This window comes from Zonotrichia albicollis, chromosome 3 (genome assembly GCF_047830755.1).
Source record: "Zonotrichia albicollis isolate bZonAlb1 chromosome 3, bZonAlb1.hap1, whole genome shotgun sequence".
In the NCBI taxonomy this organism is placed as follows: Eukaryota; Metazoa; Chordata; class Aves; order Passeriformes; family Passerellidae; genus Zonotrichia; species Zonotrichia albicollis.
The window spans coordinates 107,902,083-107,925,062 of record NC_133821.1 but is presented as its reverse complement, the minus strand read 5'-3'; the positions used below and the strand labels follow the sequence as shown (position 1 = coordinate 107,925,062).

The 22,980-nt window shown below is 37.3% G+C and overlaps 1 protein-coding gene across 2 annotated transcripts in view; it reads right to left on the bottom strand.

Annotated features, from left to right (window-relative positions):
• Positions 1 to 22,980, bottom strand: part of LMBRD1 (LMBR1 domain containing 1) — a 67,788-nt gene that overhangs the window by 42,299 nt on the left and 2,509 nt on the right. Inside the window, exons 3-7 of one of the 2 annotated variants that reach the window (XM_005483934.4) lie at positions 16,233 to 16,293; positions 11,710 to 11,807; positions 10,674 to 10,741; positions 6,171 to 6,259; positions 1,802 to 1,875 (exon numbers count right to left, since the gene is read on the bottom strand). In XM_005483934.4, the coding sequence (XP_005483991.2) occupies positions 1,802 to 1,875; positions 6,171 to 6,259; positions 10,674 to 10,741; positions 11,710 to 11,807; positions 16,233 to 16,293 (390 nt within the window). The remainder of the gene's footprint in view (positions 1 to 1,801; positions 1,876 to 6,170; positions 6,260 to 10,673; positions 10,742 to 11,709; positions 11,808 to 16,232; positions 16,294 to 22,980) is intronic. The other variant, XM_014264962.3, reaches the window with a different exon arrangement.

Genomic DNA, 22,980 nt, shown 5'->3' with positions numbered 1-22,980 from the left:
ATTAGCAGTAAATTGAAAAACATTCCAAGAATCACATAATCATTAAGGCTGGAAAAGACCTCCAAGATCATCAAGCCCAACTTTTGATGGAACACCACCATGCCCACTAAACCATATCACAAAGTGCCACATCTGCTAAGACAACAGATGTACATTTTCACAATGTACAACCTCTGTTGTACATTGTGAAAATAAAGCCACTTTATTCCTGACTGAAGCGTAAACAATCTCACATTTCAGATGTTTGCTAACAGTTATAAAAACCATAGTTGTTTTTTTTGAACAAAACATTGATATTATTCTCCCAGCTAAGGTCTTTTTCTTTTGTTAGTATCATAGCTAAAATAATACAGCATGTGCTCTTCAGCAATTCAAACAAGAAATGAATCTTTTCTGCATAATTAAGGAAAACTAATTAAAATCTGACACATTATTACAGGCTAAGTGGAGGTCTAGATCTTTTTTGACCATTACACGATCCAGATGTCAGCAAACTAGCTTGAATAATTTAATGACCCATGTCACTTTAAGAAAAGGCTTAAAGTAATAAAATTTATCATCTTTATCAGGTTAAAGCACTTCGCCAATGGGGCTGAGAGCAATTCAGCTCACCTAAAACACCCACTAGTTCATCCACCCAGTTGCTCTCCTACCTACGGCACAGAGCCTGATGGCCACTAAGCTGTCAGGGTTCTGACACATCTGTGAACCTGTACTGAACTGCCCTCCATAATTCTGCTGTAACTTACACCAGCTGGAGAGACAGAAAATCATTAGCTCTACTTGTTACTCATTTAACATTCTAAAGGTAGTATTTCATAAGCACTTTACCCCCTTCCCTCTTTCTTAAATCCTTTTTCAAGTTTTATAGATTTACACTTTGCCTGAAACAGACACCTTCTTGGATACCAATGCTTCAAAATAATTTCCTGCATAAGCTATGGCTACAAAGGCACTTAGAATTCTCTAGCAAACCTACACAGGAACAACTATGTTAGAGTCAGCTTCCAATGGAAGAAAACATTATACTAGCAAGGACATGAATCTAAAGATAAAAACCTGTCAGAAAAACAGTAATTTCTGAGAAACTTTTAAAGATTTGTCTGTTATCAGCCACTTATCTTAAGCTTTTAAGTTGCTTCTTTGTTGCAAAATTTTACCTTGACAACAAATTAAAACATGTAGCATTACAAACATGCTGATTATTCACTGAATGAAGAAATAGAACAAATTGGAAAAGCAAATGATCACATAAGCATTAAATGTTGGCCAATGTCAGTAAGTTAAAACAGTTCCTTTTCTTTCTATGTAAAAGCAAGTGTCAAGCAGTTAAACTAACATAACCTTAATCATACCACTTACAATTGGTTACAGAATGAACCCTTCCAAATCCCTCTCATAAGGAACTGCAGTACCTTAGCTCCATATCAACTCTAGGTTATGTCACAGTCCAATGAACAAAAAAGTGCAACATTTAATTCCCAATGTCAGAGTGGAGAAATAAAATAAAGGCTCAAGAGCAAGTAAAGTCAGTGACTGTGTTACAAGTCACAAGTAATGTGACAACCCCTTCCATAAACACATCAGAATTAAGTCTGATCTCTGCTTACCACTAAAACAGCAGTCCTTAAATTTGCAGCAAAATTTTAGAACTTAGAATGACTACTTCAAGCCATGAAAATCCAGAGCTAAAGACACGACTGAATCTTTTCAGTATGACACGTTTTCCACACAGGTAGAGATGGTGATAACTGAAAGTATCATGAAAGTAAAAATCTGAAAACGCTGCATAACAACTTACTGTGTAAGTGATAGCTGCCAACATTCCAATCACAGTCAAGGAGCTAATGGAAAATGAAAGTGCAGTCAAGCCATCTGCAAAAAAAAAAAAACCAAAAAAAAAAAAGCTCGTTGAAAATACAGTAGATGTGTAAGAACAGTTCTTCCTAAATTAGTTTCAAGAACAGATTTAAGTTCATGAGAAAGATGAAAACATAGTTAAAAGTTATAACTCACACAAAAAACTTACCTAAAAGAGCTTTTTGACCAGAACAGATTTTATATGAAATTGCAGGATCCAGGAGAGACTCTTGTCATTTTCACAAGCTCACAGAAGTTACATTGACCCAAATGGTTGAAAAGACACGAATGAACTTGCTCCCATAAGTTTCTAATATCTCTTCAAGACTTATTTCTGGCCTCCCCAGGGTGCTACGGTAACTTGCACAACTTTCATGTGCATTCTGGATGGTTCATCTTAGTTTTGTTTGCTACTTAGTTTTGATTTCTCCTACTAACAGCATTATCCAGAATCAGACAAGCATGGATCCTTTAACCAACCAAAAAAACCCTCAGCTTCACTCAGTGTATATACAGACCAACAAACTGGACAAAGCTCAGGGGACTATAGAGTTAATGTAGCCTCATAACTCTAATAATTATAAGAGATAGTAAAAGTCACTAAATAAAAGGCATTTAACTCACTAAAATCTTCTGCATAATTCTTCAGAACAGGTCTGTCCCTGACCTCACCACACAAGACATCGCAAGCGGCTTTGGTCACTTAGTAACACTGAAACTTATAGTAAATTACAGAAATTGACCTTCAGCAAACAATTTCATGTTTATGCTCAGTCATAACCAGAGTTTACTGTTTTCCCCCATGTCCTCCCCTCTACTTAATTCAAAAATTTACAATAAGTTTTATTTCTACTCACACAGATATACTAGCCTGTTTCCATTCATTGGCTAGTTTCCATTCTTTTTTACTGAGCACAGCACCAAGCAGTCGCCAACTGAGAAATCATAACCTTACTCTATGAGAAACTGCACCCCTCTTCTGACCAGCCCTACAGGCCTCCTTCCAAAACCACCAAAAACTAATAGAATAGCACAACCAAATCCAACTTCACTGCTCAAATCTCTCCTTTACTGTTTTTGCTAGATAACATCAAACAACTTCCCCAGAGCTAAAAGCAATGTGTTGCTGTGTTTCAAACACTACAGCTATGTTTAAAACTTATTAAAAAACCCAAAAACCTACCAAAAACCACCTAGCACTATTTTTCCTTCAGTACCTGTCAAAATTTGAGTTGTTTCTGAAGTTTAAAACTACCCCACAAGTGGCCCCTATTTGAAACATATCACACAATGTACTTACACACCATATTGGATGATCCTCCTGTATTTGAAGTATTTGAAACCAACATTTAATATCCACTTTAGAAGTCTGAACTGTGCTCAATGCAACGTTAAGAAACTAACTGGCTGAAAAATTGTAATTGTATACCAGCAGTATATTATCAGGCTTTGGCCCAGTGGATGAGTTTGCATTTCTTTCATTACCACACAACCAACTACCAAGTGATGCTTGGATGTTTGTTCTACATCTTTGTATTTCTTGGGCCACTACAGACAAAGGAAAGGGGTAAATTAAAATAAAAACAGGACCACAGGCACATGTCACGGACATTTTTTCGTAAAAATCCTCTCTTTGGGATTTTTCCTCTTCTGGGAAGCTGAGGCCTCCGAAAGAGAATGTAAACAATAATTATCTGCTGATATGGAATGCAATAGGTGCACCTGTGATTGGCTCATGTTCCATGTTTACAATTAAGGGCCAATCACAGGGCCAAGTTCTCTGGAACAGATTCACAGAGAGCTCTCTTGTTTTTAGTTTCTATTCTATTCTTAGCTTAGCAACTTCTGCAACTTTTCTCTCTATTCCTTTTAGTATAGTCATAATGTATTATATATCATATATTAATAAATCCAGCCTTCTGATCATGAGAACAAGATTCTCGTCTATCTCTCTCACCCCGAGTAACCCTCATAAGTCATGTAACAGGCACAAGTAAAGACAACAGGCAAGCATTTTGTCCTTATTTCTCTAGCACCTGGAACACAAAAGAACCCTTTGCAGAGAGTTGCTGTCTGTGGAGTAGCTCAATGAAAACACAAGGGATCCCTGCATGGGGGTCTTGGGAGGCAGCAATCTGAAGATAAGCCAGCAGCAGGCAGTGCCAGCATGGAAGTCCCATGGCATCCCAGACTGCATCAACAGCAGCATGTCTGTCTATTAAAGGAAGGGACCATACAGTGCAACCAGTTCCAAGGCCCCTGCTGCAGGTTAAGACTGATAAATGTGAGCAAGCTAAGGGAAGAATTACAGTGGTTGGAAGCTGGAGCACATGCTGTGCAAAGCAGCTGAGGGAGTCAGGCTTGTTTGGCCCGGAACAGAGACAGGTTTGGAGACCCCCAACACAGCCTGTCTGCTTAGCAAACGGGGAGCCCAGGTTGTTCAGCAGTGCACAGCTGTCAAGCGTGAGACAGCTGGGTGACAGCAAGTATATTCACAACAGGTGAGAGAATTTTCCAGAGTGAGTTCAGTCTACAAACTTGGGGGGTTTTGAAGAGCTAGGTGATGAAGCCCTGAGCAACCCAGTCTGACCTTACAACTTCCTTCTTGATGTAGATTTGAATAGATAACCTGAGGTCTCTTCAATCTGAATTATCCTATGAAATAACAAGAGAATGCTGATAGAAAACAAAATCAGACTTTCACATCCCAACCCAGCATCAGTTTACTTTCCTAGAAATAAACATAGGCTGTACTGTATTTCATAGCAAAAGCAGCCAAATACTTTGTTACAGTCATAACAAGGTCACCTGGAAACATTAGCTTACATCTCAGCTCAACCATTATCACAACCTGTACAAACAGTTTAAGCAGCATTTTATCCTGAGCTGTTATAATCTTTGCAAAGCAAGAGGAACATCAACAAGCAGACAGCCAAAACATTCAATAAGCTATGGATTTGTCCTCCCCATCTCCTACACTTACAAGCACAGATTACAGCACAGAACATACTATGATTAAAGACCCTGCAAGGACATTACAGCAAACAAGGGCCTTGAGTATTCAAGTGGCAAGAGGAAGAAGAGGCAAAAGAGGGGCTTGTTGCTGAGTGGGACAGGGGACCTGGTGAGACAGGACTTTTCAATGACAAGTCTGAGCTACTGAATGCTTTCTTTACCTCAGTCTTTTACTAGAAAGACCAGACTTCAGGAAATCCAGGTCAGGGAGCAGAGTGAGAAAAACTGGAAGAATATTTACCCTTGGTGGAAGTGGATCAGGTTGGAGAATACTTAAGCAAACTGTACATACAAAGTTGATGGGCCCAGAAGGGATTAGCCAGCTCTGTCAGTGTTTGGTATATGTCATTGCAGGGAACTTTATTCAGTACAGAATTCCTAGAGTAATGCAGAATATGACTTGATGAAGGCTTGTATTATTATAGCCTAAAACATTCACACAGACACCAATACTCTGGTGCATATCAAGAATGAAACACAAAGTAATGGAGTACTTATGCACTGGGATGAATGTCTGTTAAACAACTTTTAGTTACCCTTTCTTGAATGTATTTGAAAAGTGACATCAAGTCTGTTTTAGCTCACCTATAAAACACTTGCCTCACACCTTTACCCTGAAAACATACCCTGGCTAAGCACATGAACTACACCACAAGTGTTAAACACTATTCCATGGAGTGTGGTCTTCTCAACAGCTCTTTACAGCCCTACTGTAAAGTATAACAACTGCTAACAACAATTTTAGAAGAGGTCAGTACTGTAAGAGCAAAGGGAAGATGATGTAACACCCACAAGACTTTCCCATCCAAATAGACAGAACAACTCATCTCATTTTTACAGTGAACAGCAGCACTGCATTTCATCGGGTAAATGAATGAAGGCCATGACAACCCAATGGTCTTCACAACCATCACACACTCACCATACCCTCAAAGTCAGTGAACTTCAGCATCCAAGCAGCATTTAAGAGCTAAGTGACGTCTATGGAAGCAAGTACCCTCTCTCCCTACCATAAATATCAGTGGACACAATACTGGAGTCTTTGCTGTCAAATGGGGACTTGTATTCAAAGAACAGAGACAAGATGCTGGCAGTGTCTGCTTTCACAATAGTCCTAATTTTTGTTTTTCTCTGAACAGGAAGTCTTATTGTAAAGACTTACTGTAGGTAAGCAGCCAGAGAAAAATTAGAAAACTGCCACCAAGGAAGTTAATTACTTGTTTAGTCAATGAACAAGTGGCAGAGGTTAGTAGAGTACCAACTCATGCAAAGCTCAGAACAAATCTCAAACTTACGACTACTTCCAAATTCTTCAAACAGGAGCTTCACTTTCTCCCACTCTGTGGAATTCTTCTTGTTGGGAATATCCAAAGGAACAAAGGCACTGTAATAGAGAAAAAAATATCTTTCTTACCCTAATTAGTGAAAAATAGGAAGAATTCTATTTCTAAACTAAGAAAATAGAAACCCATACATTCCTGAAGAAAAGGCAGTGCTCCATTTTATTCACATTCTCCTCTGCATTTAGATCACAAGAGTACATGCATATGTGTGTACAGTCAGGTCTGAGGTCAATGAACAAGTGATTTTCTATTTACCCATCCTAAAAGAGGTAAGGACTCCACACTCAAGTATAATTAAAGGACATATTAATAAGATGTACTATCCTGATTTGACTCCTATGCAGAGGAGCAAATACACTTTAAGCATCAATTAAGACAAATTCTCAAATATACACAAAATAAAATAATTAATGATTTCTTAAACAAGCATTGAAATAAAAAGGGACATGTTTATCTCCCATTATTACAACTAAACACATCTGCTCCATTCCATTCTTTGTTCTGTACTTAGCCCAGAGAACTGAGCTGCAGGGAACTTCACTAAGTTGTTTTGTACTTCCAATAAGCCCACTAGCAAAGAATGCTCAGAGAGCAATGTCAGGTAAAACAGTCCCCTAGCTGAAAGCTTCCTGTTGTCAGGCTCACCATCTAAAGTCAACTAATAAGAACTCTTCAGCACCTGTACAGACAAAACAGCTGAGTTTGTAATAGCTGCAAAAACAGTGCCTCCATACCAAAAAGCATTGAGACTGTAGCTTTGAGACATGAAACAGAATGTCTACAAGTCACAGGGAAGACAGATTTAGAGGGAAATACTTTAGGCAAAGAACGAAAGAACTCAAACTTAAGTCCATAAAGAATGTTCATAAGTATCATTTGGACTTGGGTGAGAAATTGCTATTATTTGTATGACATGATTAGACCCTTGCTTCAAGTCCCAAACAAATAAATATATTCCAGGAGCAGTCTCAAAGTACAAAACATGCTTTTGCTTTCAAGGTTGGGGCTAAACCAACTGTGTGCACATATAATCATCACATCAAAACCAAAAAATACTGATACTCTGCCAAAAAAAAGTTGACATTATAAAAATCAAGATTTTAATTTCTAAAGAAAGCTTCTTGGCTGCACAAGAGGCAGACTGAGGGCTAGCATTTGCTTAAGTTGACACATGCTTGTTGACTTAGGATTTAGCTCTTGTATCTGCCTCTAGCAGTAATGCTTTCTGTACAACAGCATCCAGACAAAATGAAGACACAGGTATTAAAACCAAGTTAGGCAACATTTCTACTTATAAATGATAAAAATAAATAACTGGAGGTTTATTTGGTAAAAATGGTTAAAGCAGACTGAGAACATAGCTCAAGTCCTTTTTATTTTACCACGACTATGGATTTGCTATTTTTGGACCACATGCAGGAAACAAACAAGATGGAAGAACATTTAGGATATTTTTAACTTGCTTGCTTTTTTTTTCCCCACTGAAAACAACAGGATTCCTTTTATTTTTGTTGAACCAGCATGTCAAAGGACACTAATCAGAGCAGGGGCTACTGAATACATTATACTCTTAAATTAGTACTCAGATAAACCTTGACTGAAGGAGATGGACATCTGACTCTGCTCCTGCTCAAGTTCCATGCACCAAAGGCCCCAGAAAGGAACACAGGAGTTATAAATTTAGGTAATGCAAGCAAACAAAACAGCTCAGCTGTGGTGTCTGATACTTGGAGTTTTGGACACAAATCAAATTATTAACTGTGGTAATTTTAAGAATAGAAGAAAATTGCTATGCTGTTCAAAACACATCCTGGGTAAATTATGATTAAAATCTAGATCAATATCTAGGCTGCAGAACAAGGAAAGTAAATGCAAGACAAGCAGTTTAAAACTATTCACTCTTGGCAGGGCTAATACACAAGTGTAGATGGATAAAGTTGATTCTTAAATCAGAGTGCCATTAACTGTCATCCTTAGGAAATTATTTTTTCAACACACCAGATTTAGACTCATTTCCTTAAGTGTATTCTGCTGTAATATAATTTGCATAACTATTTATAGGATAATTAGATATATTCATAGCTTTTTAAGAGCTAATGGTTCTAAAAAATCTAAGGTAACCAGTTTAATTCTAAACACTGACAGCCAGAGAAGCATGCATTTTGGAACTAAATGTTCATTAGCCTCAAAAACAGCCTTTTTTTCATACTAGACTGCTTCAGGGTTTCTTAATGTAAATTGCAGTATGTCAAGCCCCTTGACAAGCACATGACATTTAGAGACAGTAGAGGAAAAGTGCCTAACTTATGGGAAGGGAAAGTCATGATAAGTAAAAACTAGTTCTGAGCATCCCAGTATAAATTTGCCCTATACTTTGTTTTTCATGGTACTCTGTATCAGGTTATTTGTGTGCAGAGGATTTAAGTATTTCAGACATGCACGTTTTGGCCAGACAACTGTTTTGTAACAGACAAGTAAAGTAAGTAGTACAAACACTGCTCCTGATAACAATTTGGACAACAGCCTGCTCACTGAGCTGTGTTATCCAGTCAGAAAAACCTCCAATACTATGTGGCACTAAACACATTTGTTTCCCAAAAAAGTCACAAGGATCTCTAGTGGAGCAAGGGCAACATCCCAGTAAGAAAAAGACATTCAAACTTTGAGCTTAATATAGCTTTTATAATTCATTTCAGGACAGCCTGAAATGGGAAAAGGGAAGAGGCAAAAAATTCCTTATGTAGACCTTAATCTATTTATTGACCATTTTTAATCATACAGATCACCTCCTAAACCAATCAGAATGGAGGTTGTCTGGCCATGAGACACCAGCCATGTAAGCACAGGAAAAAGACTATTTGTTAGGCACCCAGCAGGAAATATTCCTATCCCAGTCACTCTCAACTTGTGTGCAGCAGCACTCTAGTTCATTAAGCCTAGACACCTAGAGTCAAACCCAGGACATAAAATTCCAGTCAATTTTAACATTACTCTGATCCTAACCACCAGAGAGAGAATCCCCCACTACTGCAAGAGTACTCTTCATTACAGTCAAGCCACTCAGACAGCAGCTTCAGCTCCAACATGTTTATCTCTTTCTGTCACATTGGAACTCTGTGGCCACTTACTTGCTATGAAAACAGCTAAGACAGGTAACTTCTTCAGAAAAAACATATACATAAACACTGAGACACAAGCTACTTAATCTAGAATAAAACTATACTGGAAGTAGAGTTCACATTTTTCTTCAGCACAGACACCTCAGTTACCTGCTAAAATGGAGCCTTTTCCCCTTGAAGGGAGTCTTGCAGCTTCTCTTAAAAGGGAAATACAAGAATTACCTCCTATCTTACTGGGAGGGAGGAAGAAACATGCCGACAGTTACTGAGGATTCAGCTGACACCTACTAGAGACACTACCACAATTTCTAAACTGGATGTGAAATACAATACATCTATGTATACCTATGATGTGAGCTAACTGTCAGAAACTGCTTTTGCCAGAAATTTTAGCAATATTTCTAGACAATGATTAAGGTAATAAACTCCTGCAATATTTTATAAGAGCAAATACCTTACTTTCACTTAAAAGGACAAGAGACTTGATAGAAACATACCTTTAATTTTTATCAAAACTAAAACAATATTCCAGTAAGATAGTGTACAACTGGAAGTATTAATTTCACTCTAGTTTCTGCTTCACACTCCAGTACTCTGATATGGATCATTTTAGTATACATTTTGCAATTTTTACCAACTTTATTGCTGAGGTCAAAGTGCCAAAAAGCTTATGACACAGCAGGCATGAGAAAGATTCAATATTGGTGCACATGTCATGCTTAATGATGATCAGAAATCAATTTTCTGCTACTACTTGGAGTTTCAGAGCAACAGCACTTGCTGCAAACAGGTTACTCACTTCAGTAACATTTGCCTTCTAAAAAAAGGCCAGCAAAAGCTTTACCATACAAGGCATAATTAAGTCAATTATAACCTCATACTAACATTCTTCAGACAACATTTCTATTTAGCAAAGTATAAGCACATAACATCTAATCATTTTCCTAAGAAACTGTTTTGCAATGTCCATTTCAGAAAAATCACTTGAGAAAAGCAAAAAGCTATTTGATGAACATAGATTAGGACAAATGTTTTACTCCTGTTGTACCCTGAAGCATTAATGTAGTTGTGTCAAAGCCACCATGTCCTTGATACCAATTTGCACTGCACGTATAATCAGCTCGGAAGCACAAGCACCCCCATAATTAAGAAAACCATTTTATCTTCCAGTTAAACTCTTATTCTTCAGGTGCATAATTCTCAGGATACTTAAGCCCTATTAGTGATTAAGCTGATGCTGATTATACAGATTGAGTGCATCATAATTTACCTCTTAGAAGCACAGAACTCTGATAAACAAATCTTGCATAGAACAGTGCTCAATACAAATACTTACCCAATTAACAGAAGAACTGCACAAACTGTGATGAATCCCAGAGTGTATTTGAGTGCAGTTTTAACCTGCTGAATATTAAAGAGAAAGTTAATACATTGACATAAAATGAATATAAAGGGATTTGTGGAAACTATGAAGTATTATACTTAGCATAACAGGTATTCTACAAAAAACCTCCATAAAGAGCATGAGTAGTTATATATAAAACTCATAAGCATACATTCTTGAAATATCTCATAGCTTGAGAGCTGTGAACAATGACATAGAATTCTGCTTCCACCATAAGCTATGCATCCCAGCAGTTGTGGATGGAAGCCTGGATATATTCACTGTAAATACACTAAAAGAAAGTAAATACTCCTAATACTCTATATTGTGGCTATCATTAGAAGTCTTCTTATGTTAAGGTTACAACTAAACAGAAGGGATAACAATCATGATCAATTGATCAGAAGATTATTTAGAAAAGCATTTTCATTTGAAACACAGTACCTTACTGGCATGCAGTTAATGTATTCCCTGGCAGGTCTCAAACCAGAGCATTACAAAAGTAAACATCTTAGCTTCAGGTAAATTACTACCGCCTACTTCAAGAAAAAAAAGCAAACACTACAGTAGAAAGACAAAATTTGAGTCCCTATTTCAGAATCAGAACCACCTTCTTATTCTCTACTTTAAAAGCTGTAACTATATATGGTTTTTATTCTATGGAGTCTCACATAAGTTTTAAATTCCTGTGCATGACATTCTCCTCAAAAGCATTTTTAGAAAGTTTAAAGACTTCACGAAAATAAAGACGTTAATTACTTATCTCACTAAAGTTTCATTTCATGTGAGACCACAGTGCTTAGACTAGACAATGCCATACTATGTCTTACTAAGAACTGCTCCAGGATTTTTATGGAACTATAGTACTAGACTTAAATATCACAATGTTAATACCATTTGTAAATTAAAAAAATCATTGTTGCTTTCCTGTTTTGGCAATATTCATTTGCCTTTTCTTTGCTTGGTGCATTCACTAGAGTAAACTTACTGAGCATGTGTTGCCATCATCTTCTTCCTTCTCCTCATAGTAGAAATAGACAAAGGGAATCCACAGAAAGACACAGAACAGAATGATCGAGTACAGAGCTAGGAGGAAGAATTAAATTAAGAGACAGTTACATTGGCACTTCATTTACCACACAGTAATTCAAAGGAAAGAGTAAAACATTCATTTCCTCTCATTCGAGCTCTTAATTTCAAGCATTGAAAAGTCAAAGCCACTAGCCAGCATACAAACTATTACCATTTTGTGAACTCCAAAGAACTTTAAAGTGAACCCTTTCAGACTAAGGATTTCAGATCTACCTTCAATTCAGCAATAACAAAAGACTAGAAGTAATCAACTGTATGCAAGTGATATACAATACTAGCACATTAGCTTAAAGCATAGTGAATAAAAGCAAGCTAAGCCACCCAATTATTGTTCAAAAAACTGTATATCAAATGAAATGAATTTAAAGGTATTTTGATCACTGGACTCTGGACCAGATTCTCCTATTAACCTAAGTACATCACGGATGAAAGACATGGCTGTTACTGACCTCAATTAACAACACAAAACAAGCTGCAGCAGTGCAGTATCATCACTTCATGCTCCCTTTTTAAGAGGACTAATTGGAGACTGCAACAGATATTTAACTGTGTAGCCACTAAACTAACCAGTCCTTCCGTCATGTCACTTTGATGCACAGGTGATCATAAGAAAGTAAAAGGTTTAATACATGTCTTTACAAATACTGTCAAGTTTTGAAGACACTAAGACAGCTCGTCAAAATCAGTTAGATTGATTAGCCAGTGGCTAAAAGACCAACTTCAGGTAGACAGCTTGAAGTTTAAATCTTATTATAAGCTGAACATGCTTTAGAACATGATCATTTAGGAAAACCTTTTAATACTCCACATTATCTTATACTATGAACATGGCAGAAGTCCATTAGGAAACTAAAAACTGTGAAAGCAGTATGTTACAGTATTTGCACCCCACAAGAAAAGTATCCTAGAATAATTTACTAAGACTTCAAAATGTCAGAACTGCTACACAACCAAGACTGCTTGTGCCAGCACAAAATTGCACCTTTGAAGAAGAAATAAAAGTACTCAGGACCACAAAAGTCCTCTAATGTTTGTCTATTTTTCATCTTTGTCCCATTTTGCACGGCTAACACCTTTCCACATATACATATAAACGTAATTAACACCTTCCCATGAACACATTCATTCCCAACTTAAGTTTGTGACCTCTTATCTTGGCTGGTGCACTCCTCACAGTGCCCACATGCCCCAAAGAAATCTATCTTAGCCTTTTTTCCTGAAGCTGGTATAGAAGCCAAATAAGTTTCATCACCTAGAATCTAAATATGAATCTCTAATTATATCTAAACAGAACTCATTCTTTGGATATTTCTAAGTGTTAAAGGTATCTACTGCTTGGTGTATTCAGTATGGCAATGCAAGAAGAGAAACAAGTTCTCAGTTAGTTCATGAACTCCTACATTTGCCAAGAGCAAATTCAGTGCTATATAACACCTTGAAAACTCAAATTTGAAAAAGAAGCCTTCCTAGGCATTCTACAGCAGTCATACTACTTCAATATTGTGAATAAGTGTGACTTTCCATTTATGTTCTAGCACATTGCTCTCAGAAACGTTACCCTATTTAGGAAAGTGTTTCTGTAGATCAACTCCACAGTATTTGTCAAGCACAGCTACAGATCTCTCAGAGTATTGAGAATAGCTTTTCCTAGAACTAGACCATGAAAATATGAAGTCATATTTGATTTGCACTTAGTTCCCAGAAGCCCAAAATCTTGTGTCAATGACTTATCAAACACTTGCAGTAAGCAGAAAAAAACTCCATGTAAAAATCATCCAAGTAATACCACTTACCCTTTTGGATAAATTCTTACTCAAATTTTAACCTAGGAATCACCAGACTTTTGCTGACTCAAAAAGAAAATGGAAAATCTCAAGTTTAGCATACACCTCAAAGCACACATGAAGAGATCCCATAAAATTTAGCATACAGGCCTTGTCACACTGTAGCAGGGATTCACCTAACACATGTAGGTCAAGATCTTGGTCTATCTCACGAGCAGATTAGAATCTACCAATACCACCCTGTCACCATACTCAAAATTTCATCAAAGGACACTGGACATCGAGGTGACTCCAACAGGTAGTACTTACTCATCAGAGGAAGAGCTACACAACACACCTCCAGGTTACTGCCAGTTGTTTCAACCTCATTCTTTGGGATACAAAGCAAACTGCGTTGGACAGTTTTCAATTACAAGACTTTCTGCAAGAGAGTTTTCCTTCCACACAAACTGACATGCTTTTTTAGAGCAATTGCCAACCATTGATCATTGTTCAATCACTAAAGTACTGTGAGGCATGTTCTATTACATTTGGGGTTAGAAATAGTAACACACTAAGCCACTATGGCTTCAAAGCAATTATTAGACTGATTTCCTAAGAAAAGCTTTTAGGCTGCTGAAATCCCACTTCAAGATACAGTTATTTCAAGCTTCACTCTGAAAGGTACCTCACTTATCATTCTACAAATACAAACTCCTTCTACTTTTGTATCAGTCTAGTCAAGAAACCAGATGGGAATGAGAAACAGAACACTTTTCATGGGGGCTAACACCTACTCAAAGAACTAAAAAGGCTTTTCTATGTTAGGTTACAGCTTTATCAGTAAAAAGCAATGCAAGTAGCAAAGTAATGACTAATATTCTAAAACATCAGTCAAATCCCAGTCTCCACATTCTTGCTACAATTACAAGTGACTTGGATTGAAGGACAATGACCTAAGCCCACCAATTATTAATGCCATAAATTGTCAATACAACTACACAAGTCAAGTAGTAACTATATAGCTATTCCCCATTTTCAGGAGACAAGAAAATACTGTATTCATGTTCTAAGTACAAAAGGGTACTTCACTTCCGCTCATCCTGTCTGTTAAAAAAAACGAAAAAAACAAAAACACTACCAAAAACTTTCCTAGGAAGATAGCAAAAAAAAGTGGAATAGCATTCCAATGGAAGAGTTGCTTAACTTTCTCCTTCTCAGCTGTTATGGCACTATGCTGGGCAACAGCAGCAGGGCACTAGATGATGTAGGAGAGGCATTGAGTTTTTATATATGATTTTTGGAGACCTCCGAAAAACAAGTTACTATTATTGCTCACTTCAACATAGCTCTAGTTATAAAACCAGTTTTGAAAAAGTGTATCTACTCAAATTAAGATAGCAATAGAAAAAAAATTTAAAGCCATGTTTAAATCTCTACCACCATCTGGAGGATATGCTATGAAATAAGACATTTTCCTACAGTATTTCAAGTAGATCTGTCCAGAAAGGCCAAAAACAAATTTAAGTTAATATCTTTTTTTAAAATTAGTTCAAGATTTACCAAAACATTCAGCTAGCCCAAAACACCTCACAGAAATTCATCAATCAATCATTTCACAAATCTACAGCAAACAGACCACAGAAGAGCTTGAAGATTATTCCATCTTCTGAGTTGTGAAATATTTTGTCTATTAAACAAGACTGGTAAACTACAAAGAAAATAAATAAAATACATACCAATTCCACTATTATAAAGAGAAGAATCTCAGTGTTAGAAGTTGTTTTGTGAAAACAGAAGTCTTCTTACCACTTTTGACATTATTCATTTTTATGCTGAGCGAAGCCAATTCTAGTTTGTTACTATCACTGGTAGGCAATAATTAATCTAATTTAATGAACTAAGTCCACTATTTTAAATCATCTCCTGAACTAAAAAATATTTTCAAAAGAACACAATAATCTAAAAGAAAAAACTTCAAGTCTTTGGAAATGTGACCAAAAGCAGGCAACTACCTCAGAGCTTGCACCATTAACTGAAACAAGCATTTTACTCAAACTGTGCTGAGCACATTTCTACACCCACTACATATGAGAAGTTTTACTACTACTGGATATAAGTTTCATAAGGAATGATATAAGACTATGCAGAGGTTTGGTGAACAGTTATTTTATTTCAGTCATTTTTTAAAATATCAGTTCTATTTAGGATTACCACTTTTGAATTAATTCCTTTATGCTCCTGCACAGTAACTGCTACTTGGAACACAGTAGCTGCTGAATCTGAACACTTATAAGTGTTGCACTCATGGTTGCATGAACTTTCTACATGGTAGATGAGTTTCACACTGCTGCATATATCAAGTGCCATAAAAGCTACAGCAAAACCACATGTTTCCCTTAAGGGACCACTAAATACACACACAGGAAACATGTGAACCACAGATGACACAACAGCAACCATTAGCCTTTTCATGAACTGGCTTCAGTATATTTGCATTTTTAGGGGGCTTTTGAAGACAAAAAATATTCTCTGAAGAGCACTAAGTATAAGACTCATGTTTAACCAAAAAGGGATAACCCAATATGACCTCTAAAAACTTCAATACTTCACTTGAAGGTCCTATTACTTGCAAAAAAAAAGCTAAAATACTTACTGTAATATCCATAAAGTACAGTGTCTTCAATTTGCCTTGAAACATTAGCATCAGCCCAGACCTAGCAATAAAGGATAGAAGCATTTATTAGCAAATGTAATAAAAGAAGACTACATGAGAATCAACCACTAAAAAAAAAATAAAGAATCCCATGCTAGAGTGCTAGCAACAGTGAAAACCACTGGGCAAACAGGAATAAGCATAGGACAGTTTCACAAAAGGAGGGTTATAGACTCAAAGGATCATTAAGCAGTTTTGGCAGCTCCCACAAATGTTCTGCTAATTTCCACAGTATCTTTATAAGATAATCATAGAACTATCTGGGTTGAAAGGGACATCAAACATCACCTAGTCCATCCATCCAGCCATGAGCAGGAACACCAGGCTGCTCAAAGCCCCATTCAACCTGACCTTGGAATGCTTCTGGTGATGGGCATCCCCAACTCCTCTGGGAATGCTGTTCCAGAGAACCATCAACCTCACCATACATTTCTTCTTTATAGCTGAATCCACACCCTCAGTTTAAAGCTGTTACATTTTCTTCTGTGTCCACAGGCCCTGGTCAAAACTGTCTACATCTTTCTTATGAGCTCTCTCTATATTGAAAGGCTGCAACAACAGCCCCACAGAAACTTCTCTCCACACTGAACAACCCCAACTCTTTCAGACTGTCTTCACAGGAGAGGTGTTCCACAACTCTGACCATTTTTGTGGCCTTGTTTTAATTGCTTTCTTGTTAAAACAAGGCCACAAAAATGGGCCACATGGCCACACAGTTGGACAAAGTACACAATGTACACAATATCTCCATTATGGAATGGCTTTAAAATTTGCATATACAGATGCAACAATACTTAGACATAAGAATATGAAAGAAGTTTTTATCATGCTCAGTTATATATAATTCATTAACTTTTACTTTTGTTAGTTATTACATCAGTTTAAGCTATCATCTCCCTTTTCAGAAGTACAAGACTTCACTTTTTTGTTTGACAAAGACTTGAATTACATGAATATACAACTTAGCAATATCTAATTTTACAAGTCAAATTCCAAGAGCACTTATATCCCTTATTTCAACAAGAGCAAAAGTAACTGCACTACTCAGTCCCAGGGAATGATCTGGAGAATAGAAACAAAGAAAGTGAAAATACAACTCTTAACTATGTTGGAAACTGCAGTCAGATGGATGAAATCAAGTTCTTGTGCCCACTCCCTCTCCTCCAAGAGAGAAACTATTGGTTTAAGGAAGCTAAATATTTTATGACAATCCTTGACAGAAACTCAGGGGTTGAATAAAATGGTCCAATGCTGCCCATACAGGTTAAACATATCTCAGAATTGTTTATTTTTGTGGGATCCAATCTACATGTGATCAAGAGCAAGAAAGTAGTTATCCACAAGCAAAATTCTTTAAAAGCTAGAGAACACACCAACATAACTGAATTGGTGAAAAAAAAAATATCCAGTACTGCCAAAGCCTGCATACAGAAGTGAAAAAGGGCTTTCTTCAAACCAGTAAGGTCAATCCCTTTTAGCTGTAAAGACACACACATTAACATGGAGACATGAAAATGCAAATGAGCACACTACTTAAACATTGCTCCTCTAAGACAAAGGCACTTTGGCATTTGGTTTTTCAGTTCCCTCAGAACTGCATAAAGTCAACTGGAATACGGGCTTGATGACATACCATGAACACTTTTTCGAATCCCAGAAAATCAGCACCAGCTTCCTTTTTCTTACTATACTAAGACTTCCAGCAGATCAGTTTACATTAAGCTTTTAAAATTCACTGTATGAACTAAATTAGATTATCATCCGGCTGGAATTTGAGTAGAAAAATACACATCCATTTTGACATCTAATCAGCAAAAAAATGAGATGAAAAATATTATAGCAGAAGGGGCAGAAGCAACAGCTGAAGTATCTGTCAGGTACACAATAAGCTCAGTCTTTGAAGACTGCCAGGCTCACACCCAACAGCATTTTAAAAAAGAAATTTCTAAGCATTTCTATTAAAATAAACCACAAAAGAATTTGACTACAATAAGAAAAGAACAGATACAGAATATTTAAATTGCCTCATGTTAAATATTAAGAAAATGCTTACTTTAATCAAGGCTAAGGGAAAATCAAGACTGAACTGGACTGTTTGGATTACTTGATTCCAAGTAGCTATTAGAAAAAAGGTCTCTACTGTGAGCAATGGAGACATTTAAAACTACAAAAACCAAGAACAAGCAAGAAAAGCAACGGTGAGACCCAAAGTTTAAGAGAGTTTAAGAGACACAACCATTGTATAGAAGAGGTAGCTAGTAAAGGAAATACAAAAAGGCTTAGCTGCCCAAGAACTGCTTCTCCTTCAGCTACAGAGAAGCATTTTCAACACAATACAGATGAAGAACTTTAAACATTGCAGTTGCTTTTCATTTTGTTTTCCAAATTAAGATGCACACAGGACCAGAGTAGTATACTAGGAACACACACTACACCATAGTACAATAGTGAGCTGCTATATTACACCAAACAAGCTCAAATTGCACGTGTGCATTTCACCACTACTTACATGTGCCTCAGAGTACAAACTCTGCACAAGAAGAATACGTAATGCAAGCCAATTTAATGGTATATCATAATTATTATGTCAGCTTTCAGTCAGCAGCTGAAGCCCCATATTTAAACAAACCACAAAGCAAAATGCTTAATTCCAACTGGCAGATTATCTGTATGCACACCCCATCAGCAGCTCAAAGGCAGAAACCAGTCCATCTGAGCTGTTTCAAAGGCTACTGACAGCAGCACTGTCTTGTCAAAAGCAAGCACTGCTACCTAATGAGTATCAGAGCTCCAACAGTCTTAACATCTCTGGTGACACACTAAGCTGCTAGGTACAGGAATTAACTCAACTAGCATATCCAGGACTCAGCTGAGAACTCATCTGAGCAGCCTCCTAGATCTAGTCTTTTTCTTTTCCATTCATTACAACCCAAGCTTACAGTATATATAGTGAATGGTTTAGAAGCACAATAGATTAGGGAGGTGAAAATTTATACTGCCTTCAACAAACAGTTTAAGGTGTCAAAATGGGACCACAAATTCTCTAAGGACCTGCAGAATTCAGGTATTCCACACTGTTGTGCTGTACTTCATTTTGTTCCATGCAGTCCAGCAAACACATACCACCTTTAAAACACCTGTACCAATGCATTGCACTGAGAGACAAGGGAAACTACAAATTGCAATATGTGCAATGAGCATAATAACCCATAATAAACTATTATGCTCAAGTATTTTGTAATGTGGGTCATGTTAAAAACAAATAAAAAAAGTACATATGCTCATAAAATGTTGTTATGTAAGTAAAGATACAAAAAAGCATCTTAAGACACTAAGTTTACCTAAATGCTAGAGCCAAAGCAAAGCTCCCTTAGAAGATTAATTTTATAATTATATTAATGGAAAATTAGTTACAAAGAACACTTGCTCCTGCATTAATCATTGAGCAGAGTCTCTCTCCAGCAACTCTGTCCAGTTAGTGACGCATGTTAACCTATTTTAACAGAACAGTACTATTCAAACTCTACAGATAACTTCCACAAATAAAACCATTGCAAGTTAATCTGACTTTCCACCATTTTTGGTGAGGAACAGCCATGAATTTCATTCTTTTGTCCCCATTAATTTTGACATTTTTACTGTCCCTGCTGCACCCTGTAAGACTTTCATGAGTACCGAGGGAAGCTAGCTCCCATTCTCTACAAACATCCCTTAACAGAGATTAAAATTATGCAACGTTACAGGTCTCAGTATTTGTGATGTTTCATCAAATACAGATGAAGCACTCATTCTTCTGATTAGCCTCTCCCAAAGCCTAGGCAACAAAAGGAAGATGCAGTACGAAAGACTGGAGACTGAGTCACAGCATGGTTAGATATGAGGAAATTTCATACCCAGATCTCAGATTTTCCAGCCTTTTACCTCAAAAATGGGACAGTGCCAGGATTTTGACTGCCAGATGGAAAGCAGCATCCAGAAACATGCACATCTCAGCCTCATCTGCCTAGCAACAAAATTTTAGCCAAGAATTATTGCTTCATAAGTAGTAATTTGTGGAAGGGGCTAACAGCGGGCCTGTTAGCTAAAGGTGTGAGAAGAAGCAAGAAGAAAGAAGCTGACAAGGAGCTTTCTCCAAGGCTGTAACCAAGGAGATCGAGAGAAGAAAGATAAGAGCACTCTGCAGCTGGACGAAGCATTTTTAGAAAGTCAGGTGGAGTCATTATAACTTTGCACCAATAGCATGGTATTGACTTATTGTGGCCAATAGTTAAGGTAGAAGAAGGGTAAACAATTGGAAACTGTATAAAAGATGAGCCATGTTCACAAATAAAGTGTTGCCAACTGAGACTGCTTGTGGTCTCTGCTTTGTGTCCTGACCACCTCAACTGCGACAGTAATTCTTACTCGGGAAGGAGGCATGGTCTCAGTCAATAATAACTTCACAATTAGCATCTTTCTAAAACTAAAAACCCTGGACATTTCTAGTGATTTTGTCTTCTGAGCATCTACATAATGACTTGATCCCCTCTCACCCTAGTAAGATGCAAAAAACCTTAAATTATCTACAAAAAGTACCTCCCATCAAGCAGACGCTACTCTTTGAATCATTAAGAGGACCACTGGCTTTTAACAGCTCACACAGACACCCAGAGTTTGCGACACATTCGGTCTTAATCAGACTGAAAGAAGCCACTGGCTTTTAACTTCACACACTAGCAAGAACTCATACAGTTCAAAAAGGAAATGAAAGGTTTCATTACCTTCTCTGCCTTCTGCAAGAACAGTGGGAAAAGAGACAGAAGAGCGAACATCCTTTTTTCAAGCAGTCTTCCTGCTGCAAGACAGCATCAGCTATTCTGTAAATATTGATGAGACTTCTAGGTCAGACCCAGAGAACCTGGGTTCCAGCAAAAATATTATGCTTTTAAGCTATGGCAAGGTTTTCTGTTCCTGTGTGCTTGTTGTAAGCCCAACAAGTTTTCAGATCAAACAGATCAGATGAAACTGGATGCATTTGAAATCCTTTGAAACAATCTAAAGCACTGACAGCACTCACAGTCGAAACCTTTGAGCTGAAATGCTGCTGCTGAGCATTATCAGGACTTCACTTACAAGGTAATACTCAAGTTTTCATTAGCATTAAACCAAAATACTCCTTTCCTACTTAACAGTACTAGGAATCAAAGTAATCCTACCCTCCAAAAAAGGTGTTACAGTGAATTCTACTGTGTAACTACTGCGCAAAACTTGTCAGTACCAAAGCTGCTCAATTCATGCAGTATAAAAACTTTAAAATAATATTTGTTAAGTCTCAAAATGTGGTGAGATACACCATTATGTGCTAAATGCTACAAGCCAATTTCACCATAAAACATTATTTGTAGTAATTGAAAGATGTATAAAGAGTATCTTAACAGTCCTGTTGAAATGAACAAAACCTCAAGTTAACAAAGGCTGACCAAGGCACAGCATACAGACCTTGTCAAGGAAGGCACTTCAGAACACATGATGGAAAAGGGCTACACAACACTTTAAAGTGAATTCCTCCAGAAAGCAGCATAATATTCATAAATTTCAGAAAAAGATACTCTGCTTGGGTATTACAGTTCAGCCAATCTTTGTAGCCAGGACACACCACCTTCCCTTGTCACAGGACACACACACAATTCCCAATCAGAACTTGGAACCATCAAAGCCTTCAATTTAACCTCTGCTGTTAGTGTAATGTGATTCTCCCCAGGTTTACAAGCTTATTCATCTTGTAAACCTTCAGCTGTATCCACAAGTTGACAGCACGGTCAGATACATCAAAAGTGAACTGGAAGTTCACACATAGTACCTCTTTCAAGTTGAGCACCCTTGTTTCTCATGACTCTTACCACTGATACCAGGAATTACAGCTGGGACATAGAGGAAAAGCATACACACAGAAGAAGAATTTTTTACTTAGAATCTGGATAACTGCCACTACTCTTTTGGCATCAGCTCTGAAATTATCCTGTTGGAGTTTTTTGATGAACTACTAATTTATCTACAGAGAATATTATCCACAGCTGCTACCTGGATCTCCCTCAAAAAGTCACTGAGAAGATTAAAGACTTAATTCACTCTCCCCATCCAAAGCAACAAAGGTTTCTTGCCAGAGCAAGTCCTTCAGAACCCAGCATCATTTATAGGGTGTTGGAAGTGTTGGATTTGGAAGAATGGTCCAGAGAAAGGCCAGTAATCTTCAGGAAATATTCCAAACACAATTCAGTCTATCTCACTTGCAAAGCAATGGCAGGAAAGAAGCACATGTTACTGAGAACAGTTTAAAAGCTTTAACAATTAATGAAGACCACAGAATCATAGAAAATACTGAATTGGAAGGGACCATCAGGATCACCACTCCCAGTGCAGGACACCATGTGCCCCATTTTAAGATGCTGTCAGCCTCCCACATCATTACCCCTTGAACTGGAATTACCAAATCAATAAAGCTGAGTTTACCTATGGGTTTGTGGGTTCTGACTGATTTCAGATTCACTCAACTTAGAAGGCCACATTAATATTTCTATACCATAATTTCAACACCTGTGTTTGGATCAAATGCATTAATGTCAGTAGATCTAATGTTATTTCTGCAAAGCTAGAAACTCAATTCAGCTGAGACTCAAAAGCCACAGAAGAATGCTTCTTTAAGGCAGTA